Source organism: Abramis brama (assembly GCF_963993115.1).
Source record: "Abramis brama genome assembly, chromosome: 24".
Lineage (NCBI taxonomy): Eukaryota > Metazoa > Chordata > Actinopteri > Cypriniformes > Leuciscidae > Abramis > Abramis brama.
In genome coordinates this window covers 8,039,043-8,059,543 of record NC_139986.1, presented here as the reverse complement: position 1 = coordinate 8,059,543, position 20,501 = coordinate 8,039,043, and the positions used below count along the sequence as shown (strand labels likewise).

Below are 20,501 nucleotides of genomic sequence, written 5' to 3'. Positions count from 1 at the left end.
GGGGAATATATGTATCCAAAATAAAGCTAACCTGACATCTGATTTATTTTTGTATTTATTTTTTTATGACCATAAAATGATTGGGCAATTTACATGTCAGTCAGTGGACCAGACTTTATGCCAATAGTTAAAAGTCCAGCTTGCAAGACTAAGTAGTTACAACATGTTTAGACACACTGACACCCAGAAAAGAGATATCATGTCCCATAATGCCTTCAACCCTGGGGGGGATAACAACTCTCTCAGCATGAAAGTCTACAGCAGTCTACATTAGTCTTCCAGGATGTGGGTAAGATCGGAAGATAAGACGCCATTACTGGTTACCAGAACACGTTTGTGAAAAACTGCACCAGTGACAACTGAAGTGCCAAGAATAAAAGGTTCAAGCGTACTAAATGAAATGAAGATGTTAAGAGCTTTTTGTGTGAAAATCATCTGCTAAATCACTGACTTAACACCTCAGAATAAAACTGAAAAGTGCAAAAAGGCAGGAGGGGGATGGGATGTGCCTAATTATTATTAGGGCTGCAAAAGAGATTAAATGACATGGGAATTAGTGACAGAACATCTATCAAGTTATACACAATCCACCTCACACCAAAACACACAAATGTGAATTTACACAAAACATTGTTTATGAAGTACACACTTACTAAACTGCAGTAGCCTATATACTGTAGAGTTTTCAAAAGGTACGACTTCGGTACCAAGTCGGTAGTGAAATTTAAAAATGTGACGATACCAGCATTTCCCTCTAGCATTTTGAGCGCTGTTGAATGGATTCTTAAACACCTCTGATTGGCCATTGTGTTGACGCGCTCAACATATATGTCTGTGATTGGCCATTGTGTTGACGCGCTCAACATATATGTCTGTGATTGGCTAAGTTGATCAACAATGACATCTTTGACGCTCTTCATCGAGCGCTTACTACATAGATACACATGGGAGCGTTTAAAAGCAGGCGTCTATCAGCAGATCCCTAATATATCCGCTGATAGACAGCGCTTTCAAATGGTCCCGTCTGTATCTGTGTAAGTGCGTCAAAGACTACATGTTTTTGAAGTGTTGATCACAGATAAGCCAATCACAGACATACACGCGTCAACACAATGGCCAATTAGAGACATACATGTTGAGCGCGTCAACACAATGGCCAATCAGAGGTGTTTAAGAATCCGTTCAACAGCGCTCAAAATGCTATGATATGAAAATGTCACATTTTTACAATTTCAGTACCGACTTGGTACAAAAGTCGGTACTTTTGACAACACTACTATATTGTATACTATATGACTTAAATCTCACAAAAGCTTGAATTACACAAACTGATAACTCATGATTTCAAGACCGATTTGTAAGTCTTTTCAAACGAGTCATTTATTTTCAAACTGGACAACACTGGTCAAGCAGGGAAGACAATAGGACAATGTGTTGCCTACGTTTTCTTTGTATTATTTTTCCAAGTCATTTTATCTCATTCAGGGCTCAACAGTAAAGATGGCCCAGGAATAATGTGAGGGGTTCAGACAAGTTAACAGGGCTGTCACTCTCTCATCAGGAATAATGTAGCATGGTCAATTCATTTTTATGGCTTGTGAACTTAACTGATTTAGTTAAAAAAAAAAAAAAAAAAAAAAATAATAATAATAATAATAATAATAATAATAATAAAACAATACAAAACTTTCTTTTAAAAAAAACCTCACCCATCTCTGGTGTGATGTCAATGTCTGGAGTTGGTGTGACATCAGAGGCGTCCATGCTGTCCTCATCATCGGCCTGTGCACAACCTCGACTACGAAACCTGCAATAAAAAAAAATATTGCGCTCAATACAGTATTTATCGTCTTATTGACTAACGATCTTAACCATATCCACCTTTATAAACAAACCACTGAACTGTTTTCATGGTGCAGGGCAGAAACCAAAAGCATGGCAGACATGGCAAGTCTTCATTTGCATGTTTTTTATGTAAACGTGCAGCATTTGGCAGGGAGTTTGAGCAGCGTTTCCTTTTTCAATTACATAATTTTCAAACAAACGCTTCCATTTCAAAAAGTCAGAGGCTGCCTTGCACTCTGTGTTACGGGTGCTACGAAAACTATTTTACTCGCAGGATGAGTGCTGATATATGGGCTAGAGATCTTCATGACAGTGTGGGTCAGTGTGTGAGTCTCCACCCTTCCCCCACCCGCAACCAACATGTCAACACGCGTGGAACAGCCAATGGAGGCTCAGTGTGGCCTGCAGCAAGTGCTCGGCTGCTCGTCACTATGGTTACAAAATCTACTTCCCTACAACAGACACGATCAAGAGGTGAGCAAAAACAAAAAACTCTACACACAGCACACTAACATACAAGCTCTTTGAGAAGCCCTTTTAGACAGGTTTTGAGCAGATACATTATTTATTTGGTTTTAAAGTAAACTGTAAAGTGTATAAAAAGTCTGTTCAGTGTGTGCTGCCTACTTTTTACAGTACATGTCAAATTCACTTCATGTTTAATGGAATACATATAGCAGAAACTGCAATCATGTTATAACAAATATTCCAATCCAAATAGATTTGCATTTCCAGAAGAAAATAACAGCACTTGCAAGTTTTACACACCAGAGCCATGTTGCTGTCATCATGACACTCTTGTTGATGTATCCGTTTATGAGAATCAATTTATAAACACATTTTAAAATTAGTTCCTCGAACTGACTACTTCCTATACCCATTGCACTTCATGAAGGGGTGCAGTTAGGGCTGCACAATTATGACAAAAAAAAACATAACTGTCAATTATTTCACTTGATATTTTAATTGTGATTATAAGGGCTTGACGTTAACACCCGCCAACACGCCAAATACGGTTGGATTTTAGCAGTGGCGTGTAACGCAGTCACTCCTACTAACCACTTTGGCGGGTTGAATTTTATATATAATATTAAATTTTTTCAATTATAGTCTGAAAGCATCTGAAATAATAAACTAAGTGCACTAAGCAAACTAGTGTTGTAAAAAATATAGATTTTTCAATACCGATACTGAAATATCTGAAACTTCCAATAGCCTACTAATTTCCTGCAGAACACGATACCAGCAGTGCTTTCTCGCTCTGTCATCTCTCAGACAGCAAGTTGACACACAAACCCGCCTCCTCTCACTCACTAGTTTCATTTGCTCGGGATGAATATTGTTGGTGTTACAGGGCTTGTATTTTGGCGAGGGATTGCGCATCATTTTTCTCATTCCCACAGATTTTGTTCTCACTCACAGGCAAAGTGTGTGCACATAAAGCTGTCTCTTAGTACTAAATACAGTTTTTTTCATTGCTTATTGCTCTTAAACAGTCAAATATACACAAAATAATGTCAAAATGACGGTCTTGGTGAGTGAACGTAAGTGAACGTAAACAGTTGAGAAAGAAAACGCATGTGTAACAGTATAATGAATCCGTGTGTCAGGTAGTGACAACAGCCAAATATACCTGCTGCCAAATTATGAGATAATATTAAAAATATTTATATGACAGTTTCCCCCCATGGTATCAATGTCAAAATTGCGGCCAGTGAAAAATGCTAAGTGGCTGGTAACTTTGGAGAACCAACAGCCACAGTGGCTGGTAAGTAAAAAAGTTAATGTCAAGCCCTGGTGATTATTAATGTTGATTAATAGAATTTACATTCAAATTGTTTATTTATTTTGTATGTGTGTGTGTGTGTGGGGGGGGGTATTATATTCTTTATGTAGATTACACATCTAAACTAGTTCTTAAACAGTGCTTTTTAAAAGTAGCTAAATTACCAAACACCATACATATTTCGTCACTAGTACTTCTTCGGTAAAAAAAAAAAGTAATGTGATGATGATGATGATGTGATGTGTGTAGCCAATTATGGTGTCCCATACTCGGAATTTGTGCTCTATATTTCACCCATCCAAGTGCACACACACAGCAGTGAGTAGTGAACACACACACACCATAAACACAGCCCTGGAGCACTGGGAATGTTTGCTGCACCGCCCGGGGAGGGATTGGGGGTTAGGTGCACCTCAGTTGTGGGTAATGAGAGTGGAAGAAATTGCTGTTTATTCACTCCCCCCAACTACATTTCCTGCCAGTACTGAGACTCGAACCTTCGACCTTCAGGTTACAAGTCCGACTCTCTAAACAACTGCCCCTGAGTGAACACCAAATGGGTGAAAACCAAAAAGTGAACAATAAATGGGTTAAACTGTTGCATCCATGTCTCTAGCTCATAGCCACAAGATGCCATTTCTATGGCTATAACTATGTCAATCATTGCAATTTCATCAGTGACTCACACAGAGCATTATAATTTAGTGGATTCACTACATTTAAATGCAAACTTTGGACCTGAAAAATGAAAAAATATTATTTTTGTGAAATTGTGAATGCATTATATACAGAAAGTAAGCAAAAAACTCTGCCTTTATAATCAGTGAAGCTGTCAATCACTACATTTTAGCACAAGCTCACACTGCAAACTACACTGCACAATGGATCTGTTATCTACACTATCTCTACACATGAGAGGATTCATGAATGTTATTCTTTTATTCACATATAAACATCAACGCACATACAGCTGATCAAATATGGGAAGCTCAAACGTTCTTGCTTCCTGGAGTTTTTTTCTTGTGAGTCAAGCAAGTACGTTTTAGCTGTTTAGCATATTTAATCAGCTCAATCTATGTGCGCTGAACAATGTTTATAGGCGAATAAAATCTAAATGAAATCTGTTCATGAAATAAAACAAATGTTTATCTTCAGAAGACTTGTATTAAAAAGCCTGTAGGCTTGAAATTGTAATGGATGGACAAAATGATTAGAGAATATTAAAAAAAAATCTTAATTTGTGTCTTGAACTATAAAGCCTAACAGGTTTGGAACAACATGAACGTGGGTAAAGTAAAAATAGAAAACATTTTTAAACTTGAAAATTTTAACTTCCTGAGGTTTGAAGCTTAAGCACCTCTTTTCAACTGACCATTTGTTGAAAAAGACAATCATTAGTTCACCCAAAAATGAAAATTCTGTCATAATTTACTCACCCTCAATCTGTTCCAAACCTGTATGAATTTCTTTCTTCTACTGAACACAAAAGAAGATATTTTGAAGAATGTTGGTAACCAAACAGTTGATGGGCCCCATTGACTTCCATGTTATTTTTTATTTTTTTTCCATACTATGAAAGTCAATGGGGCCCATCAACTATTTGGTTACCCATAATCTTCAAAATATCTTCTGTTGTTTTCAGCAGAAGAAATTCATCTGTTTTCAACAATGCTTCTTTTCTTTATTTTAAAGAGAAGACTTAATATTTATCTATTTCGGTCCTAATTTTGGAAACGACTAGAACATGAAGCTTTGTGCCGTGCTTCTTATATTTATCGAGCAGTAAAATCGTCCCTTCCCACGCCTAAAACAAGCCGTATGTTGATGAGAGTCCGAAACAAGGACTGGTAGGACATTATCCTGCTCCACTTCACATACGATGAGTGGAAGGAGAATTGTTGAATGACAACAGTCATTTATGACTCTTCATTCAACAACAACAGCTCGTTCCACGCGCCATGTCATTACCACATTTCTACATCATTGTACAAGCACAGTACTTTCCAGTTTTGGGTTTCAAGTGTTTACATGTCCTCTCGATCAGATTCAACAAAGTTTATACCACCCCTTATAAATTTTAATTGGATTATTTGGCAAATTCATTTCGATTGACGTGGTTAAATGTGGCTTTTTTTATTCTGACTGTGCAACTTGTCCAATTATATTCAAATTATTAGGGTCCATGTAAACATCTATCAAATTTACAATTATATGTTAAAAATAAAAAAGACCTTTGGATGCTTGAGTTGGAGTTTTTTGAGGGGGTTTTTGTGGATAATTCCATGCAAGGGCAAACATGCGCTGGTTAGCATCTGGAAAACTTCCTTAAATGATCCTGTGATTCTCAGAGCACTAAGATCTACAGACCTAAAGCTTCTTACACATACAACTTTCAACATATAGAAGACAAGTCAACAACCTTTACATTGAATGTGGCCATCTAAAAACATTACATGTGAAACGAGTTTAGTACATATAGATATATATAAAAAACAACAGTCCAAAGATCTTAAAACACTGGATGAAACCCAAATAACTGGGACTTGCAAACTACTGATCTCCCCAAGCACAATGCAGCATGGGTAGAATAATAGGCATCACATTTCCAGGCTAAGGTTTCTGGATTGAGACAGATACCACTGCTGCCTGCTAGCCTGGCGCCCAGCGCTCTGATCAATGACCTACATCATTGAAAATGCAGGCTATTGTGCTGTGCTTAAGACAGGTTTAATCCAGGTCAACAACCCCCTCCTCTATAATGTGTCTCTCAAAAGATTCACATTACATGCGATATCTTGCCCAGCGACACAACAACTGAAGGCTAGCCAACTTCCCCAATGCCATTTAGCCTTTAACACCAGAGCAAAATGCTGGTTAATCGGTGAATATCAGGTTTTGATGTATTTATATTTTAAGAGTATATTTTAAAATATTATGTAGTACGTAAAGCCCAATAGAAATTTACATACAAGATGATGCAGAACAAACCTAAGAGTGGATTACAAACAAAGTCAACGCATATTTCCACATTGCTTTGTTTTCTGTAAAGCGAACTGACATTTTCTGAGTGAATAATCAGACAGTGAACGTGATTTTACCAAGTACAACATGTTCCTGTGTCGACATCTTTGACAGAATCAGATTTGAGGGACACATTTACAGTTTATGTCAAGTGTAGGCTTACAACCAGGGTTAGGTGCTTCTACATCAGTGTTATTAATCTTTTCCATCATTTCCCTTTGATTTTAGGTACAAGTTATTGGTACAGCTAGGTTTAAGGGTAGGGATAGGGTTAGGACTAAATTTTCAGACAGGAATGTTGTTCCAGAAACAACAGAATATGTTGATCCAGGAACATGTCTTGGCAAAATCGCGGTGACCCTAATCAATTGAATTGAAACCGCCACTATCCAGTGTTTTAACATTTAAAATAAATTGATGGCAAACTTCTACAGATGTGTGAACATCTATGGGCATACAGAAAAAAAAAGCTTCAGCTCCACAGTGAGAAATTTATAGCAAAGCTGCAATAATTGCAAATCCAAGTGCTTATCTAAAATAGATGTTATATTTTAGATCTAGGCTATCTAATATTACTTTGCATGTACACATCCCTAGGGCATACGCAGTGTATTGTATAACCAGCGTAGGGCAAGTGAATGCAAAAGATCACATACCCTTTGCTGCGGAGTACATTTAAAACTATCAAAGAGTCTGATCTATTTTTCCTTTACATATACGTTTTTTATATGCCCTCATGAAATCAAAGCAAGAATAAGTTAACCTCATTCACATTAAGAAAGATCTGCATAATACATAAAATGAAGGCCTTTGGAGATTTGAGAGCAGGGTCGTACTTAATGGATTTTACGTGTACTTTACCATCGGGGGTAACAAGGTAAACAAGTGATGGGATTTGGGGTAATGAGTAACCTGAAGATAAATAAACAGCCGTTAAGCAGTGCTGAGGTGCAGAGGGTCAGGACGTTCCCAGAGGGATTGTGCTCAGGGCATTTATAGAGCTCTGGCAATATCTAAAACACGGAACCCAAAAACAGATTGTCAGGAATTGAAAAGGAATACAGTTTGAGCACACTATGTTCAAACATAATATCAAATAAAACCTTCCTTTTTGGCTATACTCACATAAATCACTGAAGAGAAAGTTAATGAAATCAGTTCAAAGGTTTGGGCTCTGTAAGGGTTTTTAAAGCTTTTGAAAGAAGTCGCTTATGCTCATACAGGCTACATTTATTTATTGTGAAATAATATTACACTTTGAAATAACTATTTTCTATATAATATATTTTAAAATGTAATGTATTCCTCTGATGCCAAGCTGAATTTTCAGCATCATTACTCCAGTCTTCAGTGTCTCATGATCCTTCAATATCATTCTAATATGCTGATTTGAAAAGCTTAAGAAACATTATACATTTATTTACTGTCATGTTTGTTCAATTTAACTGTCCTTGCAGAATAAAAATATTAATTTAGTAATAAGTTACAAAGTTAAAATAAAGAAATATTGACAAAAAACATCCTCAAAAATGTCAACAGTGTATACTGGGGATTAAAAATATATATTTTTTAATTTAATTTAAAGTTGTAGGACTGTGAAAAAAATAATAATACAACAAATAAAACTGACATAAAATAAAGTACTTTAGATTCAGCATTTCTAGGTCACCAGTCAAAGGTAAGCAAATTTGACCATTGACCATGTGAACTTTGAACAAAAGGTCAGATTACGTTGCTACCACAGAAGCGCACAAGTTTCCAACTACTAGGAAATTCTCAAACAGACTTTTTTCAAATAAACTTTTCGCTCCAATTATGCTTATAAAAAAATAAAAAATAAATAATAATAATAATAATAATAAATATGAAGCTAGAAAACTGCTAAATATAAGTGTTCAGTCTATTTGTTCAGACTTTTGGACTCCACTCTGATTCAGATATCAATAATGCACAAATGTAATGCAACAACATGTACATTTGATGTATTTATAAATGAAAGTCAAAATTTTGTGATTATCAATTTAGATTTTCCTTCCCCCAACAACTCCTGGCCACAGTCACGGCACACTGGTAGACAGCAGGAGAAAGCACGAGAGAGTGTACGAGAAAGAGTGAGAGAGTGCCAGAAAGAGAGAGCAAAAGGGAAGCAGAGAGGGGAAAAAAGCTTACAGTGCAAGTAGTTCCAGCTTAGAAAGGAGGAGCCTAAAACCCGGGCCGGACTGACTGGCTGAAACGCGACGCACCCCCTTCATAACAGCGCTACTCTCTCTCCACTGACACTTTAACCATTTCCTCACCCAGCACTCATGCTTACACAGTTCATACTTATTGACTTAAGTGTCTAGCATAAAGATAAATAAAAAAAAGATTCCTGAGGAGTCTGAGAAGGTAAAAACCTGCAAAATGTTTGGTGCTGGTTTGAAAATGTTTTGAAATAATCATGTTAAAATAATCGTGTTTTTTTTTCTTGGAGGAAAAAAACAATTCCTAATCCGTACATTCACGGTATAACAGTCAACACCCGGGTAAACATGCAGGAAGTGATGTCAGCAACAGGCTAAAGTCACTATAAGTAGGCCCACACAGAATCTGTGCCCAGAGAAATCCCCAGAAAGAATCCCCCAGAATTTAAACACCCATCATTCACATCTTCTACACATCTTTGTATTGTTGTTTATCAAATATTTTGAACACTTTGTATCATTTTTAAAACACTCCAAAGAATTCCCAACAGTTTTCATCCAAATCAGCGCAGAAAATGCAAAAGAAGTCTGCCGACTCTGTCTGGACCTGAATTAGAAATAAATCAGAGGCAAGTGTTTTAAATTGAAAGACAAGAACAAATCCAACATCAAATCTTAGATGTCAGCAGCTTTTAAAACGTTGACAGGATCTACAATCATATCCAGCTATAAACTGGATTTAATATGTCTGGAGACATTGTCATAATAACAGAAGTCAGTTCCACAAAAAAAGTTGAAATATTATGGAAAACATGCCTAAAAAGTAAATCAACAGTATTCTTAATTTTCAATCATGAAAAATGCCTGGCAAACAAAAATAAATAAAATGTACTTTTTTTTTTAAATACAGGAAGCCAGGCATTTCATCTATCGTTTCAATAGCAACTCCATACATCAGCCAACCAACTTCTGTCTTTATGTATATTCATCTTTTTATTTGATACATCAAAACACAAATATAACATTCAGAACAGCCACGTTTGACATTCTGGCAAAGAACCACTTAAACATGTCAGTGAACAGACTGTGGTGGTCAGACAAGCTCTTAGTGGTAAACCAATGAGTCAGACAGATCTTCACAATCAAGCATCCAACTGCAAGTTCAGCTATCTAAACACACACACACACACACACACACAGAGTTGTTGTGTTTACATATTTCTCCTTCAAATGGCAATAGTTGACTTTGTTTTGTTTCTACATTTGAAGCACGGACCACTCAAGTAGTATTTTAAAACAAATTGCTCACATGACCTTTATATACAGTATACCCATCTGCCAGACAGGGAAAGTATTTTAGGGAAACTTGTAAAAAACAGTCAATTTTGAAACCAGTCATGTTGCTATGCTGCCGAATACAGACACTTCCCCTTTAACTGAAAGCCTTTCCTTTCAGCCAGTTCAGACAATTGTACAATCACTTTGAAACCGAGATCTCATCTGAGTGAGGTTTGTGCATTGAGACACAACATTCATGGTGTGAACATGGCGTGTAGGTCCACAGAGGACTTCACCTGCAGTATCAGGTACCGCACTAATCTGCCCTATATCTGCACTGTTTATTTGACGGCCAACACTTGATCTCATAGTGGAGGCCCCGTATTCCCATCACAGGCTTGAAACTCACCAAATACCAGCTAGACGACTCCTAAAGTAATGAAAGGTTTATGTATTTTAAGATTATAAGAGACTTATAATGCTCATGGCATTATTAGCAGCACGTAATAAACAGCATTCGCCTGGTTCAGCAACATGCTGTGTGAACCTTCGCTTCATGAGCGGTTGTTAAAGAATGAATCACGTTGATGATAGTCATCTCCACGGTGTCAGCATGACCATGTACTGTACAACCTCAATAAAACTCTATAGAAAACACTCTACAAAGTAAACAAAAGGTTTTTAAATCCCAAAAAAATAACTCCTATGGAGTCCCATGTTTCTCACACAAAGCTGTTATATGGCTTCAGAATACTTGGGCTCACAGCACTTTAATGACGTGTCGCTTTTGTGTCCTTTTTGTAACTGCATGGAAAACGGCCTTCAAATGTTCTCCTTTTGTGCTGCGCAGAAGCAAGAAAGTCAGATGGTTTTTTTGTAGTGATGATTTTGGATGAACTATTGAGTTTTTACAGAAAACCAGGGAAAATAAAAATGGCAGATTAGCTGTGCAGAACATCAGAAAAAGAACAAGGCGTCCATGAACTGACGACGCACCACGTCGACCGCTTTCAGTGTAGACGCCACTTTTGATTATAATGACAACAAAACACTAGTTTTGTTCGGTGTCATTCAGAATTAGTCAGTCTAATATTTTCCCTTTCGTACACCCCATGCTGTGAAAGAGCAGATATACGTTGGAGCCAAAATCAACTTGGCAAAAAGAAAATGTCGTCCTTCTGAGCAGCATCTCCTCGTGTGCCTCACAGAGCTCTTCCACACTAATGCACATCGACATACTTGAAAGCCTCTTCCAGGTGCAGCAAAATACACAGCCCTCTCAAAACACACACAGACACACACACACAAAGACACACATACATACTGGTAGGGCACGATTAATCGAAATAAAACCAAAATCACGATATGGCTAATTGTGATCATCAGTCGCAAAGGCTGTGATTTAATGAAATGTTTTTGCAGCATCTCAGCCCGGCTCGGTTCATAGTAAACACTGCTCCTCATGAACTCATCTCTGCATCTACTCTGAGTTTGGGTCGCTTTAATGTGCATTTGGGAACGCAACATGCACCAACCATCTTTCCATTCTAGAAATGAGAAGCACTTATCATCAAAAGAGAACATTTAAGGGCGTCCTGCGGTTTTCTATCAAAATAAAAGTTTGGTGATTTAAAGTTTGAAAATAAAAATAAAGACAACCATAAATATTACTATTGTAATCTTACAGTTGCAGTGTATTGACTAGTACAATATAGCCTATATTTTAATAAAATAGTAATTCATTTTTTGTTTAATAATTTTCATTTTATTTTATAATAATAATAATAATAATAATAATAATAATAATAATAATAATAATAATAATAGTAGCTATTATTATTCCTATTATGGCCATAATGATTTAACATGGTGGCCATATTTTCCAGCCGTACAAACAAGCACAGCAAGTCTAAATCGCAAACGCCATTTTTATCAGAATTATTTTTCTCCAAATCGTACAGCCCTACATACTGTCTTAACAAACACATTCCCCGAGCCTTAACATACATCTGACCCTAATCACATGATTTATCCGGAAGGTTTCTTAATAGAAAGCGATTAAATAATTCAAAGTATTAATGAATAGTTTAAATAGGCATAAGGGAGTTTAGGTGATAAGCTGGAAAACTGGCTAATACTTCAATACTAAAAAAGGGGAGGGTGGAGGGCAGGAAAAATAATCAGGTCATCATAATCACATGACAGAATTAACTAGCCTCATAAATCCCCATAAATATCACGATCGTTCCTGGTGTTAGACTTATTGATTCAATCTAATATCTGGGCAAATGATAACCTTCAGTTCTGCCAATCAGTGGAATATCACAAACCAGAAGATTGTCTAAGTGGCAATGGTTTCATTCATCAAGCCCTTCAATATAATAAACTTGTCAGTGATTTGTCAAGTTATAATATTCTCATTTCCTGCTTTAAACAACACAGAGGAAAATGCAAAGCAGACACAAGGTCAGCTCCAAGTGTGTCATCATATGCAGACACCGTCGCATGGGAACAGGACATGCTCTTACTTTCTTTTGGACTTGGGTGTGGGTGTGACAGAGTTAGCATCCTTGCGTGGCCGGCCCCGTGGGCGTCTATCTGAGGGGGCCGGGCTCCCTGAGGGCGTGGCCCCAGCACTGCTCAGGGGAGGAGATGGTCCTTGCTCAGAGGGATCCAGACTCTTATCCTCTGATGACATTCTGTACAGAGACAAAAACACGTCCACACATTACATGTGTTAATATGACTCGGGTGTGACCCGCATAAAAAATATATAAATAAAGTAAATCTGGTCATTTCTTAAACATTTGTAAAGTACTGTTTACCATCAGTAAACTCCAACAAAAGGAATTATATCAGTAATGTGTCGCCAGAAGGCTTTTACACTTAACAGTTTAAGTAAAAAAATAATAATAATTATGAATAATTCAAGTAATAATACTATAACACTATAATACTAACAAAAATACAAGATTGACATTTCTGCTTTTAATCCCTCAGACAGACATGCCCCATAGACAAAGTAAACAGCATTATACATTTTACACAGCTTTGTGATAACAAAAATCAAACTTCAGTAAAGAGGAATGAGTTTTATACATGAGAACCACACAGCATCCTGGGTAATAAGATGCACTGGGCTACTGCATAAAGCAAAACAGACAGGCCTGAGCTTAAACAGCAAAATATATATATATATATATATATATATATATATATATATATATATATATATATATATATATATATATATTTTTTTTTTTTTTTTTTTTTTTAACTGTTCACAATCTACTCCATTCATTAAATTCCACCAGTAGTGGAACAGACAAACAGAACTGGGATTCATGGAAATAAGCAAATATACCTGCTCAATAAAGGTGGGCCCTCATTAATACTCAATGGACATGTAAATGAAGCAAAGAGCCTGCATCACAGTTAGTCTATCACTATATCGACAATGATGTGATCCCGCACCGAACGGACCGAAGGGGACACCCCAGTTCTGAACGCGCTGAATGGGGCACTGCGCAATATGCGCATGCGTTTTGTTTGGAATACATGTAATGCACAAGTAAATGAATATGTGAATTGGATTACAACATTTAGGGTTCTCACAAACTGATTAGATTGGATTCATTCCGATTGACGAAAATGAATGTATGTTAGCAGCATACCTATTGTTACTACACGACAGCAAAAGTGCTACAATAATGACTGTTTTCAAACAAGTTTCCCAAAACCTCCGCCATCTCCCATTGGTTGTCACTGTTTGAGTCAAAGTTGACATGTCAGGCTGGTCAGAAAGCTGACAAAAGCTCTAAAAGTTAAATCAACCATACAAATCACCTATTTATAGTTGTCTCTGCAAATGAAACGGATAGATGACAGATGTGTGAATTGTTTTTGGACGCTAAAATACTAAGCTTTCTTTACAAAAAAAAGGTCTTGATTTGTTTGGGAAACATCCCGCTTGGACATGATTTGTCATGCCTCACGTCATAACAGCATTGATGTATCTACTCCGGTATAAATGATACAGCACAATCGTTACCGGCTGACCCATTTCTACCACTGCATGTTATATCCTGGCACGACTCCCAGCTCTGTGCCTCAGTGCGCTGTTCACTCCAGCGCTGAGAGGTGAATGTGAGGAGAAGAGAGCAGTGCTGTTGACTCATAGTTGATGAGCATGAGCACAGCTGTGTGTGGATGAACACTGGGGAGATCTGCTACTCAGTGTGGCGCCGCCGCTCTCTGTGGAGAACAGCTCAAATTAATTTAGAGATTTTATTCAGCACAGTCATGCTGAGGGACAGTGGAGGAAATGGGGAGAGGAAAACCCCTGTGCGCAGCAGAGAGGCCTGTCCTGCTGCTTATTTGAATGCTGTTTTTACTGCCAGCATCACAGGGTCCCTTCTTTACCTGACTGCAACAGCCAGGCGGCAAACCCAAAAAACGGAAGTCATTCAACGGTTTATGTGTCGGCATTTGCAGAGAAATAGTTCAACTTAAAGCTACATTGCAGGGCTACACAATTAATTTATTTAAAAAAAATATGGCCTTGTGCGAAATATATAGAAATATATATATAAATATATCATGCATTCATGATACAGCGTTTTCAGTGTCTCAGATCTGTTCAATTTAAATTCGTCCTGCAAAGCACTCCAACATCCCTTTATTTTCACATTCCGAACATTTCTAAACACTTCAAGTTACTTTACAAATCTAATGCTACACCATTCAGAGAAAAGAGACCAAACGAACACTTGAGAGTTGTTGATACTCATTTAATTTGATTGGTAACACCCTGCAGTCTTATTCTAATTAAATGTATTAAAATTTAAGAATTTCACACAAGATGATACATCTAGTAAGGTTAGAAAAAAAATGCTCTTGCAAAAGTAAATAATGCCTCTGGAAATCAATTTAGGAGGGCAAATATCACTCCTTAATGAAAAATTTAATTTCTGTCACTTCTGTGAACTAACCACTGCTCAGAATTTGAAGAATATGAAAAGCTTTGAGAGTCAGCTGTCCACGACAGGCCTAAACTAGCCAAGGTACCAGCACAGAAACATGTACAGCAAAAACACCTGTCAGAGAAGAGAGACACTATGGCCCCGATCACACCTAACGCGTTTTTTTGCAGTGAGAGGAGCCTTTTTTCAATTGTTTTCCTAAGGCAGTTTATGCACCCCAGGCGCCTCGCATTTTTACAGTTGAAAAAAAAAAGCAACGGAAAAAGCGCCCAATGTCATCGCGTTTTTTTCCACTGTCCAATCGAATGAATGGAGAGTCGGGCCTTTCGTTGTAGTGATGAAAGCTACAGTTGCTTGAACGCCCGGAGAGTGCGATGATGGAGGATAAACTCTGTCATCATTTACTCACCCTCAAGTTATTCCAAACATGAATGTCTTTCTTCTGCTGAACACAAAAGAAGTTGTCTTGAAGAATTTCGTAACTAAACAGTTGATGGGCCCCATTTTTTTTCCATACTACGGAAGACAATGGGGCCCCATCAACTGTTTGTTACCCATATTCTTCAAGATATCTTATTTTGTGTTCAGCAGAAGAAAGACAATACATGTTTGGAACAACTTGAGGGTGAGTAAATGATGAATTTTATATGACAATACACTTGACTGGCTTCCAATCAAGTGTGTGTGATTAAAAAGTGGGACTAAAAAAGACCCTACAACAACTACAGTGAACCAAAAATAAAATTTCACTGAAAGAGCTCTGATCTCTGGTTCTTTTAAAGACAACACTTGTGAAAAATAACTGTGTACAGGCCAGGGGCAGCAGCTCATAGGCAAAACGTGACTTACTTAACTTTGGTCAGGCTGCAGTGGAACAAAAAAATGACTTAAAACACTGCATGTGTTAATCAGGAAAACTCAGCCACACAGGTAAAATAAGGGTAAAATGAGTGGCGCTTGGCCATGCAAACTCGCTGTCACGCTGCTAGGGTGTTATCCAGGTACTATAGTGTATGTTAGGGAGCTGCTAGATGAGAGTGATTTTTCCAGTGTCGAAGCAGGACATATATTTTAAAAGCACGGAGAACACCAAAGTCTTCATTAGTTTACTGTCTCTGTTTAACAGTTGTCTTAAATAAAAAAAAAAAAAAAATATAAAAAAAAAAGGTAAAAGACAAACTACTATAGTGTTTGCTTTTCTATTATTAGTAATAGAAAGGCAAGTGCTATAATACTTTCTCATCTTCCCTAAGCATTCATAAAATACACATTTATATAATTTAATATTTAATTTCACGAACCTACCAAACTTTAGCAAATCCAAACAGATCTTATGAAGTGTGCATTTGTAGCCTAAACAACAACAACCACAAAATGTTTGTACATTGTGTGTAATGGATTATTAACTCAAATTTATTTTCGGTTTTCAGCTAATTGAAAACTTTGGTGCAACACTAACTTAAATATGAGCAATAGGCCTAATAAGAGTGACACTTGTCTTACAAAACAGCAAATATTTATTATTGGTATCAGCACAGCAATATTATCAAGTATGTGACAGAAATGCAAACAGTGTTGTTCTCTGTTCCCCCACTCTCTAGATCGCTTGGGAATCTTAAGCCCCTTTCTCACAGCGTGTTGATCCCGGGAAATTGCCATAAAACTGCTAGAGTGACTTCTGTGTGAACGCAAACACGTCCTGGACTGATGCCGGGATGGGGACCTAATAACAACACCCTGTGTGAACAAAAGCCAGGATCAATGGCGTAAGGGGTGTAGCATAGTGATGTGAGTGTGTCCTTTCTACAACCTATGCTACAGCATATGGGAACGAGCCACTCGGCAAATCCAGTGGCGCTACTAGGGAGTATGGACTCGTCTTCATGTAGAAATGACAAAGAGGAGCTATCAGCAGAACTGACATCTGACAGGAGTTATCACATCCTGACTTCACGAGTCTTTACGGGATGTGTGTGAATGCACTCACAGATTCCGGAAAATCACTGGCAGTGTGAATGAACCAAAATCAAACGATCCCGGGACACATTCTCCAAGTATTTTCCAGAATCTCTGTGTGAAAGGGGCTTAAGAGGCTCTGGTCAGAAACAGGCCTCCTCTCTCTGAGGCTGCTTAGAGAACTCCAGCCAATCAGATGAGAGATGCCTTGCTATGATTCAGTCCTGTCTTGCACTCTTATCTGAGCTTGGCAGTAGAAAGACAAGACCAGGAGAGCGACATCAGTTTTGCAGCTGGTGACTTCAGTATTCTGCAGGCTTAGAGGAAACAATGCTGTTAATCTACACAAGAAAGACCGAATGACAACAACAAATGCCTGAAGTCTTTCTGAACAGGGCCTTTCTAACTCAGGAGGCCTAGACTGCCTCTTTACTGCCATACTGTAAATGGAGATTTGGAGTCAAATTTACAGCAAATACTGACCTTGTTAATGATTTATTTATTTATTTATTTGCCTTCTTTAAAATTAAACTTGTTTAAAGAACTATTGCATAAAATCAATATCACTTATGTAAGAATGTGGTATTTCTTAAAATCACTACAATGATTTATGCATGATATTCTCTTCCGCCGGAACTCGACTTGCGTATGGCCGTTTCCGGAAGCCAGTGATTATAGTTTATTTTAAAAGTTATAAATATGGATAATTTTCTTACAAAAATGCATCGCTTTGCTTCAAAAGGCCTTTAATAACCCTCTGGAGCCGTATGAATTACTTTTATGATGGATGGATGGATGGATGGATGTGCTTTTTTGGGCTTAAAAATGTAAGGTACCATTCACTCCCATTATAAAGCTTGGAAGAGCCAGGATATTTTAATATAACTGATTGTGTTTGGCTGAAAGAGTTTTCCGAAAGTGCTAATATTTCATAAGTATCAGCACTGATGCATGTCTTTGTCAGTCAGTGCAGTTACATTGTTACTCCAGTAGGTGTAGGCAAGGGACTGACTGTATTTGTAACGAGTCATCATTAAAATGCTTATTTTATTAATGAAAGAAAGTGTTGAAATTAATTTAACTTTGAGTTAGGGTTGGGCGATGTCTACCAATTTGTCATGAGACGATGTCTACAGTGAAACATCGCGATGGACGATGACATCGCGAAGGGGGGGCAACGTAACATTCTCATTTTCCACTAGATATTTTCCTCTTCATCTCATCAGAAATTTCGATTTTGGCACGTTCTGCAGCAGCTGACCACTAAGGAGCGAATGTACAGTGACGTGACATAACTGCCAGATTCAAACTGTGCTTTCGCGCTATGGCTGGCGCTGAGCCAAAGACGGATGCGCTCAGCGTTTGTCATATATCACAACTATTCAGAGTTTTTAACCACATAATATTTATTTTAGGTTTCAAACATTTAAATACATATAATTTATAGCAAAACAATACATTTATAATTTGTAAAAATACACAATGGTGTCTATGGAAGCAGCAATAACAATCCATACAAATTTTGTATTTAAGTAAATTTAAGTAACTATAAAGTTTACTCTATTCTTCTCGCAGTTTACCGGCCACTTACTTTAATGTATTTCGGGAGAAACTGATGAATCCACGTTTTTAATAAATCCAACAGACAGGAATCTCTGAACTACGGTCCAAACAAACATGGCGGCGGCCATCTCCCATTACAGATCAAGATCATTAATAAAGGTTTTTAAACGACAAAACAAACTCAATTACACGTCTTTGAGAATCGGAATAGAAGATAGTTGATGACATGGTAAGCAAGTCTGTTAATATTTAGAAATAAAAGCGCTACATCTGTCATACAGCGCTCAATGCCGGCTCAACCCTACTTTGAGTGCCACTTCACAAAGCCCAATTGACGATCAACGGCATTAATTAAATGTATTGAACAGCACTGATGCCAGCCATAGGCATCCCCATAAATATTGAAAGGATACTACGACAAAGATATCTATTTTTTTTTTTTTACTCCTTTACACATTTTCTAAGCTCTTCACAAGTTCTCATCTGGTCAAAATACCATCATATGTAGGCTATGCACATACAACGAGCGCATTTATCCCAGCACACAGCATTGTTTTGGATGTTCGGTAAGTTCCGTCTCAAAATAGGCAAAAGGCTACATCATAAAAGCCGACCAATCAGGTTGTGAACGTATCCCTATGGCTTGTAGGTTCGGAGATAAAAATACCAGTCTGAGCACTAAAGCAAACCAGAACTAAAGTTTTTTTTTTTTTGGTCCAAAAAAAACGACCCAAACTATAAATGTGAACGCACCCTTAGATGTACTTCATGTTTACGCTTTATAAAGTGCCTTCAGCATTGACTGAACATGGCAGTATATTAAAAAGGTACACTATTATAAGTTTTAGTTTTTAATTAATATCCGTAATATCAATAATACGATGAGTCAATACATCAATCCTCCCAAAAATAGTTTTTGTCTTACCATGATTCACTATGGTAAGCTTATAATAAGCGTTTATAACGCTTTATCTCAAACCTCCGGAGAATCACCTGTTGAAAAAAATAAAATGGCAAACAGAAGGAGAGTCTGCAGGCAAAAAGAGAACAACAGAGCTAACGAGAATCAACATTGGCTTGGCTTTTTGGAGATGGCGGGTACAGAGGTATTTGAAATGTCGTTTTTATTACTCAGCAGGTGAGTGAGGTATTTTGTTGAACAGACAAATTGAGATATGTAGCTCTCTAACTCTCTAAACATTGTAAAGCAGCATTATCTATTGTGAACGGTCATATACATCCGCAGTCACGCAGAGCCAAAGCACAAACAAAACAACAAGTAGCCTAAACATTATTGTTATTAATGTCATGACATGGCTTGTGACGTTGTGAGTCATGTGACATTAAATCGCTGGCGCCCATGAGGGGGCGAACAGCTCCATGTAGAATACAACAGTTTTTCTAGAAGACAGTGCATCTAGAGTCAAATCTCAAGTACGATGAGTGTCATCATTTTACTCATATTCCTCTAAAATTGTATTTCTTTGTGTTAAAACTAAGAGAAAACGTTCGGACTGTTCGTATAATGCTCACTGTTCTACTCTCACAGTGTTATGAGCCACAGTCGGCATAAATCAATTTACAGAGGAAGAACAGTCATGGGAAACAAAGTATGGCATGCTCAAATACTGATTATTAATTTGTGGACCAAATACATGATGCATGCCAACTGACAGACGACAGCAAAGATGCTGTAGTACGAGCAGCAGACCTTGCCAGTCCAACTCCTGTCCAGTGATGGAGAAAACTCCTTAGATAGAAGCTCTATTCGAGAATCACAAACTTGCTTCCATTACATTTAGGCTATGTCATGCTTAAATTTACTGATTGGTTAAGATTTTAATTATCCAGCTCTGTCTTCATTAGCAGTAGACTTGGTGTAGCCTA

The 20,501-nt window shown here is 37.5% G+C and overlaps 1 protein-coding gene across 4 annotated transcripts in view; it reads right to left on the bottom strand.

The window, feature by feature from the left end:
* kmt2ca (lysine (K)-specific methyltransferase 2Ca) overlaps positions 1–20,501 on the bottom strand; it is a 145,344-nt gene that overhangs the window by 105,667 nt on the left and 19,176 nt on the right. For all 4 annotated transcript variants that reach the window (XM_084103256.1, XM_084103258.1, XM_084103257.1 and 1 more), the window contains exons 2-3: positions 12,642–12,812; positions 1,710–1,807 (exon numbers count right to left, since the gene is read on the bottom strand). In XM_084103256.1, the coding sequence (XP_083959382.1) occupies positions 1,710–1,807; positions 12,642–12,811 (268 nt within the window). In that variant the 5' untranslated portion in view covers position 12,812. The remainder of the gene's footprint in view (positions 1–1,709; positions 1,808–12,641; positions 12,813–20,501) is intronic.